Genomic DNA, 18,692 nt, shown 5'->3' with positions numbered 1-18,692 from the left:
GGCGAATTTTGACATCAAGATGTGGGCGCCATGGTTCTCGGGTCTCTGTTCGGGACGAGAAACATTCCTTGATTTCGAATTTGGTGCTACGAAACGAGCAAATAATCATCATCCCTGCCCTGCCTGCTGGAGTGAAATCGATGAAGCGCCTTACCAACGATTCGCTTACGTGCCGACCAGTACCGGGTTTGTTTTATATGACTATGATTTTCAATAGTAAGCAAAGCGTACTACTATACTAAGCGTTTGTTTTACAATCTCTTTGTTGTTCTTTGAGGATAGCTACCTTGAATGATGGCTTCTGCTGTGCACTGCTTGATACGTCCTTCCCTCGATGCGTGAACCGTAAAGCAGACCTACATTCCCTTAGGATGCCGCAATAAACGCGAAAATTGGCCACGCTACTGCATTCAGCAACCCTAGGTTTCTGAGACTATCCAAAGTAAAGAAACTCCAAAGATTGGTTTCACCGATTCCCGGTCTTATTTTTAACAACACTGGGCGTCCGAAACCATCGCAGTAGGTTGATTTCGGTTGCTAACAGCAGCACTAACAGCACAACGCTTGCTTCACAACAATTTACTTGAAAAACACCGGCACAGGAATCGGGGAAAGTATGTCGGACGGTAACCGAAAAGTGAAGATGCAACTTGCACGAACGCGATTCTTTGGTTGTCATGCAGAGCCAAAATATTTTTTCGTTGTTTGCTGTCTGTGCTGTCAGTGCGCTTGCCCGGTGAAAATAGATGTCACACTGTACCAAGGTACCTACAGAGAGGTTTTCTTGCACTCATAGTTGTTAAATGCAAACATTTATTTTGAGAGCCTGTTTTGTCTGTTCCTACGTGTTTCATTTTTCTATAAATAGTTAGTTAATTTTCACATCCACAGCTAAAGCTAACAACGTATCCATGGCCAACCTGTGTAGTTCATACTTTTTACTGTAGTTCATAAGGTTATTAGAACGATGCAATTCAAAAAACTTTTAAACGTTTTTTTACGATGTTGTAAAAGAATATTACAAAAAACATTATGTTATTGGTTGCAGTAGGAATGAACAGAACATCTCGAGTGAAAGAATGGTTACTCCTTCGCTGGAGAAGCAACAGGTGGGAGTAGAGGAAATTATAAATTAGTTGTTAGATGATACTTTTATCCCTTATTGCTATTACATGTGAAATCTTTTCCAACAGATTTTACAATATCAATACTTGAAATGTGTTTGTTGCAAGTTTAGTAAAAGTTTTTTGACTTTATTTCTTAATTTGTATTTGTTCTTAATTTTTATTACTTCGGGCAATCAAAACAAGAGAAAGACAAATTTGGTTATCCATGTGTGGCACTTTTGGTGGTAAGAATAATTGACGTTGGTAAGACGGGGTGAGAGTAATAAGAGTAAACATTTGCCTAGAAAGTTGATCCGCAGTGAAATGTAAGGGCGCACTTTCACACTGAATGGGAGTAGTAAAACGGCAGTCCGGACAAAAACCTGTACTACGATAACACGGCGAGTACCGGTTGTTTGAAACGCTTGCAGAGTCAAATGGATGCGCATCGTGCACGCTCTACAAACGTGCTCAGACTGCAAGAGGGCAAACGGGGTTTCTTTTCGACAACTGTCGCATATTGTATAACCCGTAGGGAAGGGCAGGATGCATGCGGGGTGCCCGTGAGATGGTTGCGGCAGGGTGGTTTGATAAAATTTTAAATATGCATAACTTTGATTTCCATGGAAGAGAAAGAGCGCTAGCAGGAAGCGTATGGTCATGGATTACAATCGGATATGTAACAACATTAGCAGGAATCAAGTAAGGCAAGGTGTGGCAATATGAACTTCCATACCATCATTTACATCTTTTCCCATATATAACAAATTTAAAAAAATTTACAAATATTTACCATCTATACCGAAAACTAGAAAGCAGCTGAACTTATCCCAACGAAGTGTTGGGATTTGTTGTTGTTGCTGATTTGTTTCTTTTGGCGCAATAAGTTTTTTACAAAAATGAACATAACGGTTAGAACAATTTGAAATCTATGTTTCAGTAAATGTTTGAGCTGTAAACATTTGTTAACACACTGAATTTGCTTTCTCTCGTTTTCTCCGTAAAAATATTGCCGTAGAGTCGAGAAATGAAACGTGTTAATAAACATATCCAATTACTTCAAATATGGGTTTAAAATGAAAAGCGCTTAAAACAATGCGGTGCATTTTGCCCCACTGTCCCCTGGTACTATCCGCAAGTTGATGGAATGCTGTCTGGTAGGAGTTTGGGCAGGTCGTTTACGAGCGAGTGGTGAGATGATTGGCTTAGGGCGAAAAAAGTGGAAACGTTGATAAACTTTCGTAGCGGTTTGTATGATTACCGCATGGGTGGTTGGGGCTTTGGCGCATAGTTTATTAACACCCGGGAGGTCGAAAGCCATTCAACTTTTCGGGCGAGACATAGAAACCGACCCGTTGCAATGAGCAATTGGAAAATTGGCACACCAATGATTGAGATTGCTCGATTGCAGCGAATCGGAAGATGTTTGCTGCGAATCCGCCCGGAGCCGGTGATTAATGGATGCATTTTGTATGCCATGTTTATTGAGTAGCCACCGTAAACGACCATCTGGGGATTGTTTTCTACCGATGCTCGATGGCTGTAATTGCCTCCCGTTTCCATATTGGAGCCTTCGGCGTGGATGTGGAACGTCCGCACCTTGCCCTCTGATGAGGGCTGTTTAATAACTGGGTGAGCACCAACCCCGGCTTGCGGCCGGGAAAGTTGATTGATTGCCTCTCCATCCGACTGCCAGGGACGGCGAGCTGGAAAATGCGCTTTAATTCGCGTTCTCCGCACTCATCGGCGGGCGGGAATGTTTTTCCTCTCCAACAGCCGGGCGATGCTGCCGACATAAATTTCCATGCATTCCAGGCATCGACATAATGCGGCATCCTAAACTGTGTGGTATGTGTGTGGGGGTGTGTGTTTGTGATGTGTTTATCTTCCTTCTATTTAGCTTGTGGCACTCCATGTGCAGGAGGGCATCCATTGTTTACCTACCAGTTGCGCCCTGCCAACTCCTACCGCTTCATCGACAAATTTGCAGCTCATATAATTATCCCATTACCACCCTTGCGTCGAGCTTTAACCGCTTCTGGACCCTGGCAAGGGTGCGTGGTACGGAGGGTTGTAATTGTGACCATAATTGCTCGTAATACTGTGCCCATTAACTGACGCCGGAGACATTCGCGATTGAGGGCGACGTACACGGCACACTTTGCTAACTAAGCTGTTCGGTGATCGAGGAAGAAGGGCATCCGATCACCGGGTTTGTTTTGCAGCGTGCGATTCGCAACCTTGAACTGCATTAAAAAAAAAGAACTGACGTTTCGGGAACGAGCAACGAGAAGAGCATCCGGCAGCCAGCAATCTTGTAGCCGGAAAACGACCCGAAAACGGCTCGGGACAAACAAAACCCGAGGGGCATCCGGATTCCAGCTGTTAAAACACCGTTTGACATTTAGCGGTAAAACACGGCCTGCCTTTTCTTTTTTGGGGTCTCCCATTTTTTTGTTGCGTCTCTCTCTCCTCGCTCAGACGCTCCATTGAAAAATATCCGATCGATTTTCAGCTTTCGAAGGATTTTTCCGTCCCTCCCGGTTTGGCAAATGGAGCAATCGATCTTTTCCCCATGGTAGCAGACAGCTTTTGGTTTGAATGACCGGGATGACTGTTGCTCGAAAGTCCTTTCGTTAGGGAAACGTAGGGCCAGATGTCCCGTTCGGGGGTAAAATGCAACGTTATGTTTTGAGTTGAATTATTGAAGCAAATAATGGAAAATTACCACCAACCGTATTACCACTCGTCAAAGTAATGAGATACCTTAACCTAATATTAACAAATACATGTATGAATGTCCCATTTGTCAGAAAGGGTGCTAACAAACCTAAACAATATTTATAAACAATGAATTGTTTAGCTTTCAATGGAAAAGTTTATGCAAAACTCGAAATTTCAAAGTGGGCACTTTAAATGTGTTTGTTTTCGCTAACTCATAAGTGACTCTCACAAGGACAAAATGCAAAACAAGATGCAACAAATATTAGCAGTGTATTTAGTTGGATTAAGAACAAAATATTGAGCGAAAATCAAAAACACTTTTCACTGTATAACCCTTGCATCCTTGCTGTGGAGACGAATGCTTCAAAGTGAGGCAAATGTTAGGCAAAATGATCCAATCTTACAAACATTTAGAAGTATTTTTATTCACGCGAGGACTTGTGGCGCACTGCCTCTGCTTACCTTAGGTTTTTTTATTGTGCGCTGATGCGTCCGCTGGCAAATCAATTACTCATTCAGATGATTTCTCGACTGTGATGGTTCGACGACGCGGGGTGCACAATGGGTGTGTGCGTTCGAGCAGGATACGGCATTGTTTTTGTCCCTCCGTGTAATCTAGGCCAACAAAACGCAACTAACCAAAATGGCGCGAGTGGAACGAAAAACGAAAACCAAGAAAATCTCCAGAGAATGTGGAGGGGATTGGGGCCGGGGCGTTTTGTTTGCCCTTTGCGTTTACAGGGGAAAAAAAAAAGAAAATACACCGACAGCGATCCCCGGCACCATCAACAACCGGATTTTGGGGCCGTGGAAAAGAAAAGTGTCGTCCGGTGGGATGATGATTTTTTTTTGTTCTGGTGCTGCGAAATATTCACTACCTTTGACCAACACGGCCGGGTTCACCTCAGGCTGTGGCGTCCGGTCGATTGGCAACTTTTTCCAACAGTTTAGGAACGAGTGGGGCAAGATGAGCTGGTGCGGTAGATTCCACTCAGATGTTTGAAATGTCGAATTTGGTGTGTGTCATACCAAATATGTGAATTGCTTTAAAAGCATTTCCTAAAGCGAATAGAAATACTTTCGGAATAGTTTTGCATGTTCAGTGGAGAAATGAATGTGCTTCGCTTCAGTCGGTGCATATTACCTCACCTTACCTTACCTGTGGAGTGTACTAGTGGTGGATATCAAACCTCAGCGCTAATGGAGGCGGCTTTCGTGGTTCGTTTATTTTTGTACGCTCGCACAGGACAGGGAGACGGTCTATATGGCAGCACTTCGGGGATTGGTTTGTGACAGGGATTGGCTGAATGTATTTTTTGTTTGCGCCCCCTGTTTTTGTCCGTACATCATAAGAATTTGTTTGCGTGATTTATTATTTATGGGCGGGCGTGGAAATGTGCCCGAAGATGTTTGATGTAAAAGCTCGGGTTCGGTAGGTCGTAGGGCCCCCTAAGTTTTGCTGGTGTGCGGTGCGATAGGACGTGCACCGGAGATGTAGTTGCTGTGATACCCGAAAGTCCACCGAACAAGCGAGCGAACGCCAAGCGTCCTGCTGAAGCATTCCAAACGAATTGGCGCTGCAAATTATCATGCAGACGATGGCCGCCGATTTCTCGCTGACCCAGTTGCGACTGTGTGTATGACGAAGCGGGGCGCGCGCGCTCTGTGGCAACAGCTGTGGCGGCGGTGCCTAACCTTTGCGCGTTTTGATTTAGTTTGTTCACCCGGTGCAGCTGTTGCACCGATTCAGCAGCGTTTAGGCGCACCGGAGAAAAGTGAACGTGCATGGAGGCGGTACACTGGTTGCACCCCAAAACGCCGCGGTACAGTTGTCACATTCGGGCGGGGGCATTTGGCTGCATGCGGCTTTAAGGCTTGCAGGGAAAGTGCAACGGTGCACTCACGTGCTGCGTTGTTGTGGCAGTTGCATAATGTGGCGGAGGTCGCAGAACCGGTTCTGGGCGTGTTGCTCCGTTGACCTCCGCCGAATGGCGCGTGGCTGCCCGACCGGACCGGATCCGTCCCGGGGGCGGGTGTGCCCTCCAGCACCGGCGTACAACGGTGCGTGTGCAAAAACCCGCGGTCCCAGTCCGGGGGAGCATTGAACGGCGGGATCTCTACGATCTCCGGGCGATACTTAAATCGGGTTCACCGACGCCGGCGCAAGGGGGGAAGGGTGTGAAGTGAACGTACTCAGGTGTTCCCATGCGTGGCCCTTGCGGACTGATCGAAAGGCTCACTATTTTCATCAGTGTTTTTGGGGGGAAGGAGGAATTCGGAAGGGTGCTAGGAGTTTGCGGCAAGGCTGCGTTTGGATAGGCCGCGTTAGATAAGTTCTTGCCGAACGCTAGGCGCGTTGCTCGCTTGCGGAGGTCTAGAACGGCTACGCCCCATCGGAGCTTGGGTGTGGTAGATCGGGCGGGGGAAGGAGGACCGGCGCAGAGCAAATACAACACTTTGGTATATAAAGCAGTGGTGCGTAACTTCGAACAGCATCACTTCAGCAGCAACGATCTCCGAGCGAGCAACCATTCAATCAACTCCATCAACCAACCAACTAAAAACCAACCCCGAACATAGCCATGGCATTCAAGGTAAGAGATCCGAACCGAGCTGGAACCGTGCGGGAGTGTCTTCCTAATCTCACGGATGTTCTCTCGATCGTGCAGTTCGTCATCCTTGCCGCGCTCGTTGCTGCCGTCAGTGCCGGCGGACCGGCCGCCTACTCCATTGCGGCCCCCAGCGCTGACTATCACTCCGTCGGTGCGTCGCACGAGCACACCGTCAAGGGTCTGTACGGCCAGAACGTCCTGTCGCAGTACTCGAAGGCCGTCGACTCCGCGCACTCGTCGGTCCGCGTGCACAGCTCCCGCCTGAGCAACGATGGATTCGCTTACGCACCCGCCGTCAAGTACGCCGCTCCGGCCTACGGTGAGTAGATTGAGGAGAGCAGATACTGTACCTGGCTACCGATAGCGCAGATGTAGGAGTTACCCGCAAGGATACTCATCACTGATATTACTGTTGATTTCATTACCCTAAGTATTTTCGCTTCCAAATGTCATACGCTAGCAAAGAACTCCTGATCCTGGGGTGACACTCGCCTAGAATATCAAAGTTCTAATTATTCCATCACACCTCAAAGTTTCCGTACTAGCTTCCGTTTGTCCTTTTCCAACTATCTAACAATCGTTGTCTCTTTGGTGCAACAGCTGCTCACTATGCCGCTCCCGCTGTCCACTACCCGGCCGCTGCTCACTATGCCGCCCCGGCTGTCCACTATCCGGCCGCCGCTCACTACGCCGCCCCGGCCGTCCACTACGCTGCCCACGCCCCGATCGTTAAAGCCGCCTACCCGGCCGCTTACCCGGCGTACCCTGCCGCCTCGCTGGCCTACAAGTAAGTCCCTATCGAGCGCCATCTGTTCCCTAAGGACGGCCTCTAACCGGTGGGCATCGTTTCACTGCCATTCCAGGGCTCCGCTGGCCGCTCCTGTAGCCGCTGTGCACGGTGGATCGGTGGTGCAGTTCGCTGGACTCGGTGCCAGCTACGCCTGGTAAATCTGACGATCCGTCGGAGCAACGCCCAACACAATAGAGCCCAACCGGAGAACTCTGAGCGATCTGACCGGAGCAGCAGCAGCAGCAGCAGCAAAGCGGGGAGTAATAGCGTCCTAGGCACACAGTCACAACACACACAGTCACAACGCAGCGGCCCAGCAGCGGTTGCCGTCCATTTGTTCTATTTTTGTTTTTTGTTTTACTGCTAACTTATTTGTTACACGGGATACGATGTCACCTGGAGCGGCGATAGATACTAAGCGCTAGATTTGACAGCAGAGCAAAATGAAATAAAGACCGAGAGGTACGGTGGTACAGTTGGCGCAACTGGCGTAAGAAATCTATATAGATCTACGGTGTCGTGTGTTCACTCTTTCTGCCCATTTCTCCTGATGATCGTTGGTGGTGGTTCACTCAGCGTTACACCGCAAGCTTAATTTGTTAATAACTTTTTTTCCTAGTCGCTGGTTCTCGTGCGCAACGAAAGTTTTACGCCCCCAAAAGGGACGCTGTATCGAGTCCATAACGAGCATTAAGTGTTCCGCAGCCCGAAGAAAAAAGCTTTCACCGCAGATAAAAGAGTAAAGTATGTTCAACATTTTCCTACCGGCGGCACGTGGTTTTTCCCTTCGCGAAGCCAACCACTTGAGCGCAGGCAAGGTCAAATGAGAATAAATTTGAGCTCGTCCGGCGGTAAGGGCGGCTGTTATTAAATTCTGTGGTTGTCGGAACCTTGTCGCGGACCTCTTCGGAACATTTCATTTTTCCCAATATTATTATTAACTTATTTTACTTGTCTAAGCCCTTGTTTTACTTGTCTCCTCCATCGGGAATTTCGGTTTGCCTTTTCTTAGGCGTTAAATTAAAATAGACGCCTGGATAATCACCTTCATACTCTGCTACTACAGCATTTTGAATGTAGTCCCTTCAAAACGATTGCCTTAAGCCTTTTGAATAAGTTTGGTGTGCTTAAAGTATTCTTCCAAAGCTATCAATGTGGTTGCATGGTGAATTTCACTTGTTGCTACAATATGAATTTGGCAATGTTGACATAACATAAACCAAGATAAGAAGACTGCAACGAACGTGAAATACTAGTACGACAAGAATGCGAACCATTATAACGAGCTAAATGATTGGAATCAACCAAACATTTCTCAAAACGCTGGTTGAGATAGTCAGAGTTTGTGCAAGGGGAGGTGAAAAGGAAATGTTTTTGTTTTTTAGTTTACCCATCAACTGTCGTGATGAACTCCGTAAGCTCTCGCAGTTTTATAATGACGTTGATGAATCGTTTTAGATTATTGATGTCACGATCGAAGCCGGTCCTGTTTGAAGTTTCTGCTGTGTCGTGTCACCACGAGGGAAGATAAATGTGTTTGGAAGTGTCTGCTAAGCAGATTCCGAGCGCTTGTGAACAAGCAGTTCAGTAACAGCAGGCGGTACGACTCTCAACCCCAATTCTATCGCCCCTCGATTCTTCATTTTCATTATCGCCCAAAAGGGAGGAGAAAACTTACTAATCGCTAGTTGGAGATCTTCTGCTGGGTGTACCATTTATAGTAATTAGCTCCCGGACGCGCAAACAAACTCACGTCAGGCCTCGTTTATAATCCACTCGAGGGTACTGTCGCATGGTTGCATACGTCGTCAATATCATCACGATACGGTTGTTCACGGGTTGTTTTAATTGTGTGTAATGTTTTAAAAGTTAGCTCATTTCATTAAGCTTAGTGAAACTTCAGCTTTAATGAACTTACATGTTTATCTTTCGTTTGCTACAAGGTTCCCCTAGGGTCTAGAGGCCGTGCTAGGTAATCCCTTCGAAAATCGAGCACAAGGCTTCCATCAAAGTGTCCTTGTCTAGTTTTCCAGTGAAGCCTGCACGGCATTACTGGGCAAACCATAGAATGCCAATCGCGTGTTGGGAAAAGTAAAGAACGCAAACACCAAACTACGACGGTTTTCGTTTTGGAGAAAGTTTCACGTGATAGATTATGCCACTAATGTCTGCATCGGAGAGACATTGTTTTTTCCCTCTTTTCGTTTATTTTAAATGGCTTTTCGATAAACTTACGGTGCTCTGTTTTCTATTCTCACCCCACCCTCAGCTCCGAGCAGAGGGGGTTTTGCGCCAAAAATATTCGATTACCGAAACTCAGTCACGTCCGAGAGGCGAATCAAAAACACAAAACACAGGGCATAGTAAAAAGGTGAAATAAAACTCGAAAAAAACCCGGTACAGGACGTACGGTATGACAAGTGCAAACACACATACGTTAAGGCAACGCGTGTAGGCAGGCACGTGCGGCTACGATTTACGTCGAGTCAAGCGGTGAATTTTAAATCCCAACCTAAACCGCTCGTCAACATGTGACCGCGTCGACGTAACGCGAAGCGATTCATATGTTTCGCCGTGCCGGGTGTCTGTCGACAGTTTGCTTAAAATGACCCCTCGATCCCACCATTGCCCCGGGCCTGAGGGACGGGAGGGAAGGTCGAAGGCTTCTTATGCTTGGGTGATTTCAAAAATTTTGGGGAACGAAGGCATCGACCGAAATGTATAACGCTCTGCTGGTGCGACTTTGCGCCACCTCGCGGATTAACCGCGCTGTGTCGTCCCCAACTTCGCTTCGGTTGAATTCGGGCAGGATCCCCAGCAGAGGGTCCGGCATACGTCGCTTTCGCTTAGGAGTGGGTTGTACTTCCGTTTGATGCGCCACACGATGCGTGGCCTGAACATTCAATTTGCTGGCGGGGATTTCGGCGCGGGCGTATTTAACCCTCGGCGGGTGATGCCGTAACCCTCAGTAAATCCCTGGCGACTGAGGACGGTCCAAGTTCAAGAAGCTAGTCGTTTTGTTAGCGTAGCAGTTCAGCAGTTGTGGCAGGTGTAAAGATCAGATAGCTTGCGATTCCCTCCCGATTCCTCATCCGCGATGGCCACTATCAACCCGTGTACCGTGCTGGTGTTGTCCGTGCTGTGCGGAGTGGTCCTCGGGCAGCTCTCGTTCCACAACGATCCATCGCAGAACAGCTTCTCGATCAAGCTGCCGGCGTTCCAGCAAACGTTCACGCGCTACTTCGGCAATCAACCGCAGGGGGCACTGCTCCAGCAGCAGCAGCAGCAGCAGCAACAACAGCCGTTCCAAGCCCAGTATCAGCAACAGCAGCAGCTGCAGCAGAATGCCGTGGTAGGTACTCGGATGTTTGACTGCCCCAAATAGTTTAACATCGAAGACGTGGTGCGAAAAGAATATACAGTGTGGTGATGAACTATAGCATACATATTAGCGTCTGGTGAAGAGACCTTTGACTACACATAAACCCAACATAGAATAGCTTTGACGTGCTCAGCCGTATGTTTGTGAATCGTACGTTGTGGAGGAGCATTCATTCCAAACTATGTTAAACTCAACATCTGCTAACGGTATGATATTGCTGTGAACCACTCCGAGCTCTAAGTAACTGTTTTGTACCTCCAATTCAAAACCAAAGGTTCTTCTAACTCCTAAGAGTGTTGTTTTTTACTGCTAAGTTTTCTCAGTACTCCGCTAAATCCTCCAGGATGTCAAAGGGGAGGGCGTGGTAGGTTTGAGCTCAGAACTTCAGTACCGCGTATATTATTTAGACCTATTATGAACCTCCATTTCTCTTTGAATATCTGAGAGTGGCCTCTAACTAACTTCTAACGTTTCTCAGTTCTCTGCTATGCTGTTGGTCCTCTGTTTAGTTTACTGTGGTACAGAATTGGACGAGCGGTTTCGGCTGTTGGAATGCTTCTATCAATCTGATACAAGCTTGTCACGTAATTGAAAGATACACGACTGACCGATGACTACATAGTTGATAAGATTTGAGCATCGAACCTTGTTAAGTAGAGCCACGCGTACAAGTACTCGGTAATAAACCTCCATTGCTGTGCTACTTCCATTTCGATTCACCGCACTTCAAAGGGTTCTCCAATTGCACGAAATTGCAGCAATCAACAGTGTGCACCGCAAGCGCAACGTATCGTTCGACGACGACATTAGTGCACAATTGGCAGCTAGCACGATATGGCGGGACGATGAAAAGCTGCCGCTTATAGCACATTGCAACTAACTGCATGACTGGAGAAAAAAGGTCAAGAAAGGAAAACGTGAAAAGGATACTTTTGCTGCTACCTTTCTCGACGCTCCTGCTCAGATGCTATCTGTGGTGCAACGCCGAGGTTTCTTTCTTCCCAAACGGCGACGCTCTCCCGTCCCTGAAGGTTCGGTCGATGGTTCTGATTATTTTTAGTTTTTTTTTTTGTTCACAAACACCACAAACATTTGCTGGTATTGGAACTGAGGTTTGGCGTCGTCCATTGCCGCTTCCCTTTTCGCTGCTTCCGGTCCGGTTCGACGGCACTATATAGCGAGTTCTTGTTTTGTTGCAATCAACCACAAACGTATCCAAGGTTTGCTATCAGGCGCTTCATGGACGCCATTTGCCGTCGCTGATTAATGTTCGCAGTAAGAAGTGTTTGCAGCTGCGAAGGTGTACACCGGAAGATGGGTGGGAAACCTTGCCATGTCTTTTTAGGGACATCTCCACGGTGGCACGTGGAACACCACGTCGTTAAAGGACGTGGAGCTATTTTCCTTTCACCTTTCCTTTTTCTTTAAGCCTTCTGTCGCGGTCTGGTCCTTTGCCGTCGTCAAGGTGTTGCGAGCAAGCGGTCTTGTCAATATCCCCGTCAAACTCTATCAGCGTTTGTAAACAAGTTCTAATAGTTCGTTCTTCGCCGTTCGCGCGTCAGTGGAATTGTTTCGATGCAGTTGCTGTAACTGTTCACTGCTACCTCATTCTGGTGCTCGGGAATGGAATGTGCAGCCCTTTTTCAGCCGATCCTTTCAATGTCGTCCCCCTTTCCCCTCTCCCTTTAGGAGGGAATCGAACCGTAACGAAGCGTCGGATCCAATTTCTAGCAATATGCATCGAAACTTCTGCCGCATTGATTAACACCGCCATGTTTTCAGCAAATGGCGAACGGTGCGCCATGTCGGCAAATGTTGAACCTCCAGAGGCAGGTGTTTCGGGCGCAATACAACCGCTCGCTTTTCTCGGTCTCGGTCTTGGTCTCTCGCGCAAGCATTAAATTTCACCAATGGAGAAGTTTTCGGCGAATGGTCGCCTTCGAAGCGACCGCTAAACCCTAACGAAGCTCCTTTGGTCGGGTGTCGACGCGAGGCGGGAGGGATGGAGGATAGTGTACCGCAGCCGATTCGAATCGATTACTCGAGCTTTCGTTCCGACGATGGACGGATCCAATGCCAAAGAGATATTCGGTACAATTTCGCGTGAACGATAGCGTTTGGAAGCCTTGCTGTTGATTGGGGAACATTAACGCTGCATGCAACTCGCGGGCGGACGAAATTATTTGAATTACTGACGCAAAACAACGCTCTCCAATCGCCTCTCCTACCACACAGAATCAACCGTCACTGCAGGCGCAAACGTATCAACTGCAGCAGCGACAACAGCAACAACCGGACGGTATCAACCGCTATGTGGCGCAGTTTCCGGAACAACCGCACTACACCGTTCAGGAGAACTATATTAACCCAAACATCCGGCAGCGCATCCAGCAGCAGCGTCTTCAGCAACAGCAGCAGCAGCAGCAGTTCCCGCAGCAAGTGCAACCCCAACAGTACTATCCTCAGCAGACCAACTATCAAGGGTTCCCCTTCGGCCCGGCCCAGGCGGCACAGGATCCCGCTGGATATTCGGCAGGAAATCAGGTTAGTATTTGTACACAAGCGTCACTTGCAAAATCAAGGGAGTTCAAATGTACATAGTTGCATTCTGCATTATACCTGAGATTAAACAACACTCTGATGCAACTTATTCACTATAGAGTACTTGAGTTGCCTAAGTTCTCTTGAACTCTCTAAGAGATAGGATAGAATTGAACTAATAACAGAAGCGAGACTAGCCCTGATCGTCGTGCTGGAGTTGTGAAGGAATTGAATCTCGATCTCGAACTCTAGACTATAGCCTTTCTGCTCTTTTCCTCCAGCAACCGCAGTATGAGTACATCCAGCAACCGACCGGAGCGGAAGCCGGTAACCAGGCAGGTCTCCAGGAGCAGCAGCAGCAGCAGCAGCAGGGAGTCGGCGTCCAGTACCAGCGGGGACAGGCACCGGCCAGCGGAGAAGCCGATCCGGCCGCCCCGAACAAGCTGATCGGTGTGGCGTTCTCGCCCTCCAACGAGGTATCTCAGGTGAAGTTCAGTAGCAATGGACTGAAGTACAACTTCTAAACCGGGAGTATCATGACTGTAAATCGTTCACTAATATCTGGTACGTTGTTGTTTGGTTTCGTGAAATATTTGTTCGCAAAGTAGACCTATGTTGCAAAATGAAACCCTGTTCCGAAAACTAAGTGGAGGAGAGGTTAGACTTATTTAATGTTGTTAAACGATGGAGGAGGTAAACATTTAAAACAGACGAATAAAGATTTTTCTATAAAAATTCAAACATGTAACAATGTTATTTTGCTTCAATACCAATGACTGCTTTGCGCAGAAGTACTTAGTAATTTGAAGTCTGTTGTCTTGTTGTTGATTCTTTTTGGAAACTTCCAATCACAAACAGTCTCGTAAAGGCAGTAGTAACCTAGTTCTTAAAGCAAGGTTAATTTATATCTTGTTCTCTACAGTACCTCAATATCCTTCCGTCGTCATACGATGTATTACTTTTGGCTGATTTGTAACACAAAATAGCCTCCGACTATACGCTCCACGAAATGTGGTTGTGCGGAGTGAGAGGATCTTATTAGTTTTCACCAAATGCCTGTTTGTGACAATTTGAAAACGCTAGCCACCAGGGGAAATAATAGGAGCTGTTGAAAATTAGTTCATTATTAAACAATCTCAATCAGCGGCTCGCACTCCCAAATCGAGGGTAGGCAAATGAAGTGCGTACGGTCTCTGCAAGTGCGCGCCGTTTCGGTCGAACGATTCTAGATTGCGCGAATTGTGCGAATCAGTAGGCCCGCAAAAGCTCAAGCACCCCGGCAAGCTCTCTGCAGCGCACTCCAAATGGTAAACATATCGACCGGCCTCCCGGGAGCGCCTGTAGCCCCGGTAATTGCATCTTAATTTGGAACCGGGTATTTGCCTGGTAGTGGGCGTTACCCCCGGGGGGGTGGAACATGTGAGTTGTTCTGGTTTGTGTATATGTATCTCCGAGGCGACGCGAAATCGAGCAATCTACATAGGCAACGCGGGTGCAGAACGTGTGCGTACGACGTGTGCGGAAGCAGCGGAGCAGGAATAAGCGTGCCTCGGCTGATCGGATATGATAACGGGTTTCCGGTGTGAGGGGTTTTCCGCAAAATGGCGTATCACGAACGGCTAGAAACGCGCGGGGGCGTGGGGAGAATTTGCATTAAATCCAATCCAGCGGCAGCGGTCGGTCGTGCAGGACGGGATGGTTAAACTTCGCATCCAATTAGTGTCCAGGGGCTGCGAGGCACGCCAGGTAGGCAGACGCACGTTGTAAGGAACAAACAGCATCCAGATTAAAAGAGGCAAGCGAGAACGAAAGGGTGAAGGGGTTTGGAGGGAGAGAGAGCGAGACCGAACAAGAGCATCGTTGAGCTGCACGGTAAGGACATTCCGGAATCGGTTGAGTGGTTTTGCAAGGCAATGTTAATACGATTTAGCCCGGGTAATGTCAACACCTATCAGTTTCTGCATCATTGACAGCGTGATCTTCGCCTGGAGTGATATCCGGGGGCCCGTTTGCTAATCTAACTTGCTAGGAACCTGCATGATCCGGGAGTGCGGTCAGAACTCATGCCTGTGTTTATACGGTGCAGGTGCATCTATTGATCCTGATGTGTTTTGAACCCGGACCGGACGCTGATTACAGAGGCACCTAGATCACACCCGGATTGTTTCGTGTTTCTCCACAAAACTATGCGTTTATCACCTGTTTATTCTCTATTTCACATTATTTGTTAAACATACTTTTAAGTATGATTATTTAGAAATGTGCACTTCTTGAAACATACGATTAAATTGAGTTATAGTTAATCGACCTCAGGTTCTATACGTCCAGAAGACAATGGAGAATCATGGCAAGACAACTCTACAGAAAAGTTTAGGAGCACTGATCTAGAATTACCTTTAAAGCGAAAGTAAGACAATATCTAGAACGTCTGGAGAAAGTAAACAAGGGTGTTGGCATTATGTTAGGTTGTGAAATTCCTCGCTGCTGAAGTTCTGGGACTCCGGGAATCAAACCAGTCCAGCATCGTTACTTCAGCTTTGCAGTGGTGTTAGCATTTTGTCTTTTCGTTGGCTCATGTTGTGCTGTCGATCCTTGGAAGTGTAATTGAAAAACGCAAATGACTCGCCGCTCGAGACCGGCCGTTTGCCCGCCGAAGGGTCTGGAGATAATCGGAATCAAATTAATCTGATGGCTTTGATGACCCCCCACTCCCAGACGAACCCCTCTCTTACGAACACACTCCTCCGTGGGGAATCCCTACAGCAAATGTTTCTCCACTCAGCGAAACACTCACCTTGCGCTGTGTTCCATTTCCCAACGGGACCGGAACCGTACCGTCCATTGCCCGCCCTAATGGGCGCCGTTATCAAAGGCGCATAATTATGGCAAATTGAATCAACGATACTCCGAGTGAATTTGGTGTGTGTGTGTGTGTGTGTGCGGGCAGGTGCGGTCCTTTGCACTAAGATGTTAATGAATTTTGTCACAACGCGCCATCGAAACGGTGTGCGATCGTACAAATGGAGTGTTTTATTAGTTAAAAGCGTCGAAGCGGCGCGCAGTACATCCACCGGGTCCATGTTTTAAGGTTTAAGGACAATCCCGGATACACTTCTCCGTGCTTCAGTCCCCTTCTCTTCTCTTGCCTGTGTGCACTTTTCTTTTTAATGATTCTTTAATTATCGCTGACAGCTTTCGGCGGATAATGGCAGAAGGTAAGTTAACCTTGAAGTGTTCTTCTCTTCTGCTTTACCTTTTAGGAACCGGAAATTCAACCTCGACCAGTAAGGCAGTAACAATTGTGATCCGTCTGCGGACGCTGCGTGTGAGTGTTGCGTGAAGAGTTACTCTTTTAATTACGTAGCATTCATCGATTTATGAGGACGAACTGGTAGCACTATCGGGCATCGGATCGTGACCCTTGGGATATCGCTTCGGACGTAATCGCTGCTCATTTGCAAAGCAATACTTTGGCTGCCATCAATTCGGTGGACTCCACGCTGGTGTGCGTGACGGAGCCGTCGCTCCTTTCGGGGTTCGATTATGTGTTCGACCGTATCAGGGTGCGTGAAAGTGAAAGCCGTCCCGGGGACGGAACACCGACCGAAGGGAAAGTGTATCGATGGACGACGGCCCGGCAGGTACACACCACTAGCGGCAATAGGGGAACAGACGACGTGTTTACGACGCATCGACGCGAGCGCCGTGTTGAATAATTGATTGCCGTGTGTGGAGGTGATTTTGTAACCCCTGGTAACCCCTTTTTTGGCCGAAACGCGTTTGAAATCGTTTGCATTGTGTTCACGCGAACGTTATTTGCGTACTGCTGTACGTTTTTTTTTTCTACTCCCGTCAGCTCTTCGTTGCAAACGAGATGCCAAACGGTCGCCATGATTGAAGTACGATCCGAAACCACTCAAAGCGATACTTCTGTTTAGAGTGGTTGACCGAAGTTGAAAATCCTCGTTTCGGAAGTGTTTTTCAACTAGAGCATACAGGAGTTTTAGTAATTTTGCAACCGTCCCCTGTTTGGATCTTCTTAGGAGTGTTTAGCTAATTTCGTTTAATAAGTACTTCGATCATGTTTTTTTAATAAGCTTTTTAATATGTTTTAATTTTTTGCGTCACCTGTCTGGTTCTTCAAACGAATGTTTAGCTAATTTCGTTTAATAAGTACTTCGATCATGTTTTTTAATGAGCTTTTTAATATGTTTTAATTGCATAACAATATGTTCTTAAAACAAGCAGGGTAAAGTTTGTTCTACCCTTTTTTATTTATTTTTTTGTATGGCATCAGATCATATTAAAATTACATTACTGAGCTGGTTTAAACGTATTACATGCTCTCGGTATTTTCCAATGTTTTGGAAGAATTTGTCTAACGTCGCATTAAAGAAACTGTGATGGCGGAAGCACGAGCAATCGAAAACTGTCGCAAGGAAGGAAGGATGAAGACAAACATTGGTTTTCACCAAGCACATCATCTGCTAACATTTCCTTCCCAAAACTAGCTGTAAACCTCTGACATGTGAGTCTACTTTACTCTAGGTTTCATCTCGCATGGATAGACTCGCCGTACTTCCGAAGTGTGTAAACGTAGCTTAATTGGAAATCGAAGCAAGCTGCGTTCGCACGAATTGCAAACCTGCAGCGGGTTGCGGCGAGGAGAGGGTCGATTTGTCACTTCCGGCAAAGCTGATGCCGGCGACAAAAGTACGTGAGAATCGAAACAAATCCCAAGTGCTGTGCGAACATGAAACCCCGGTCGGATTAGTGAAATCATAATGAATGCAAACTTTTCCCCGGCGCGGATCCGATTGGATTAAGTGCGCTCCAGGGGCGGGTGGGGGTTTGGAAGGGGGGGGGGGGGGGGGAGGGATGAGTTGAGCAAAGAGAAGTCACAGCGGTCTAAATTAAAACATCGGTCGAAGTGACTTTCTTCCCCCGGCATTCCCCCGGCAAGGGAAGCAGCGAACCAAACCAGCGGGAAAACATCGAGGAACGAGAAAGGAAAAGAAAAGAAAAAAAAAAACAATTGGAACTGGGAAAAAGTCCCAGTCCGCCCCAAAAGGTGTATAATGTCACGAGCACGCAAACAGTCACGGAACCCGAATGGAACCTGTCCGCTTTCCCATCGCTTCCGGCACCGGTTCTTCGCACATGCAGGAAGGGTAGGGGGGGGGGGGGGGGGGTGGAGAACCAGGAGGGGAGAAAGAAAGTAGATTGATTCTGAAAAGATTAAAACACCCGTGATCCGGATGCTTCCGACGGTCAATGGCCGACTTTTCCGTGCTTCGGTGGAGCAGAAGTAAGTTACCACGAAACTGTCGCAAAAAAAACATACACTCATACACACACACACACATGTATCGGCGGTGAGGGCATGCCCCGAAGGATCACGGTTACGCATCACCGATTGCAGAATGGAGAGTTTTCCCTTTCCCTTTCCTCGCTTACCCGGTGTCGAACCGAATCGATAGCCACGAACGCACGGTAGGATAACGTAGAAGAAACGAACGGACATTTTTTGCTTTCGG

The 18,692-nt window shown here is 47.4% G+C and overlaps 2 protein-coding genes across 2 annotated transcripts; both read left to right on the top strand.

Moving 5' to 3' along the window:
• The first annotated feature begins 6,412 nt into the window (after window positions 1–6,412).
• Window positions 6,413–7,390, top strand: LOC131291344 (pupal cuticle protein G1A). Its single transcript, XM_058320545.1, has 4 exons — window positions 6,413–6,424; window positions 6,500–6,761; window positions 7,043–7,229; window positions 7,306–7,390. Exons 1-4 carry the CDS (start codon window positions 6,413–6,415, stop codon window positions 7,388–7,390), a joined length of 546 nt encoding a protein of 181 aa, XP_058176528.1.
• A 2,939-nt stretch (window positions 7,391–10,329) lies between these two features.
• Window positions 10,330–13,679, top strand: LOC131290514 (putative cyclin-dependent serine/threonine-protein kinase DDB_G0272797/DDB_G0274007). Its single transcript, XM_058319666.1, has 3 exons — window positions 10,330–10,581; window positions 12,868–13,158; window positions 13,437–13,679. Exons 1-3 carry the CDS (start codon window positions 10,330–10,332, stop codon window positions 13,677–13,679), a joined length of 786 nt encoding a protein of 261 aa, XP_058175649.1.
• Window positions 13,680–18,692: the final 5,013 nt, after the last annotated feature.

This window comes from Anopheles ziemanni, chromosome X, assembly GCF_943734765.1.
Source record: "Anopheles ziemanni chromosome X, idAnoZiCoDA_A2_x.2, whole genome shotgun sequence".
NCBI lineage: Eukaryota > Metazoa > Arthropoda > Insecta > Diptera > Culicidae > Anopheles > Anopheles ziemanni.
Note: the sequence above shows the minus strand (reverse complement) of the source record. Positions and strands in the feature narration are given on the sequence as shown.

Bases quoted from the DNA above. Each gene is read 5' to 3' on its own strand.
- LOC131291344 (XM_058320545.1), top strand. The intron at 6,762-7,042 runs GTGAGTAGATTG...TTGGTGCAACAG, and splicing joins GTACGCCGCTCCGGCCTACG to CTGCTCACTATGCCGCTCCC. The intron at 7,230-7,305 runs GTAAGTCCCTAT...CTGCCATTCCAG, and splicing joins GCCGCCTCGCTGGCCTACAA to GGCTCCGCTGGCCGCTCCTG.
- LOC131290514 (XM_058319666.1), top strand. From the start codon at position 10,330: ATGGCCACTATCAACCCGTGTACCGTGCTGGTGTTGTCCGTGCTGTGC. The intron at 10,582-12,867 runs GTGGTAGGTACT...CCGTCACTGCAG, and splicing joins AGCAGCTGCAGCAGAATGCC to GCGCAAACGTATCAACTGCA. The intron at 13,159-13,436 runs GTTAGTATTTGT...CTTTTCCTCCAG, and splicing joins GATATTCGGCAGGAAATCAG to CAACCGCAGTATGAGTACAT.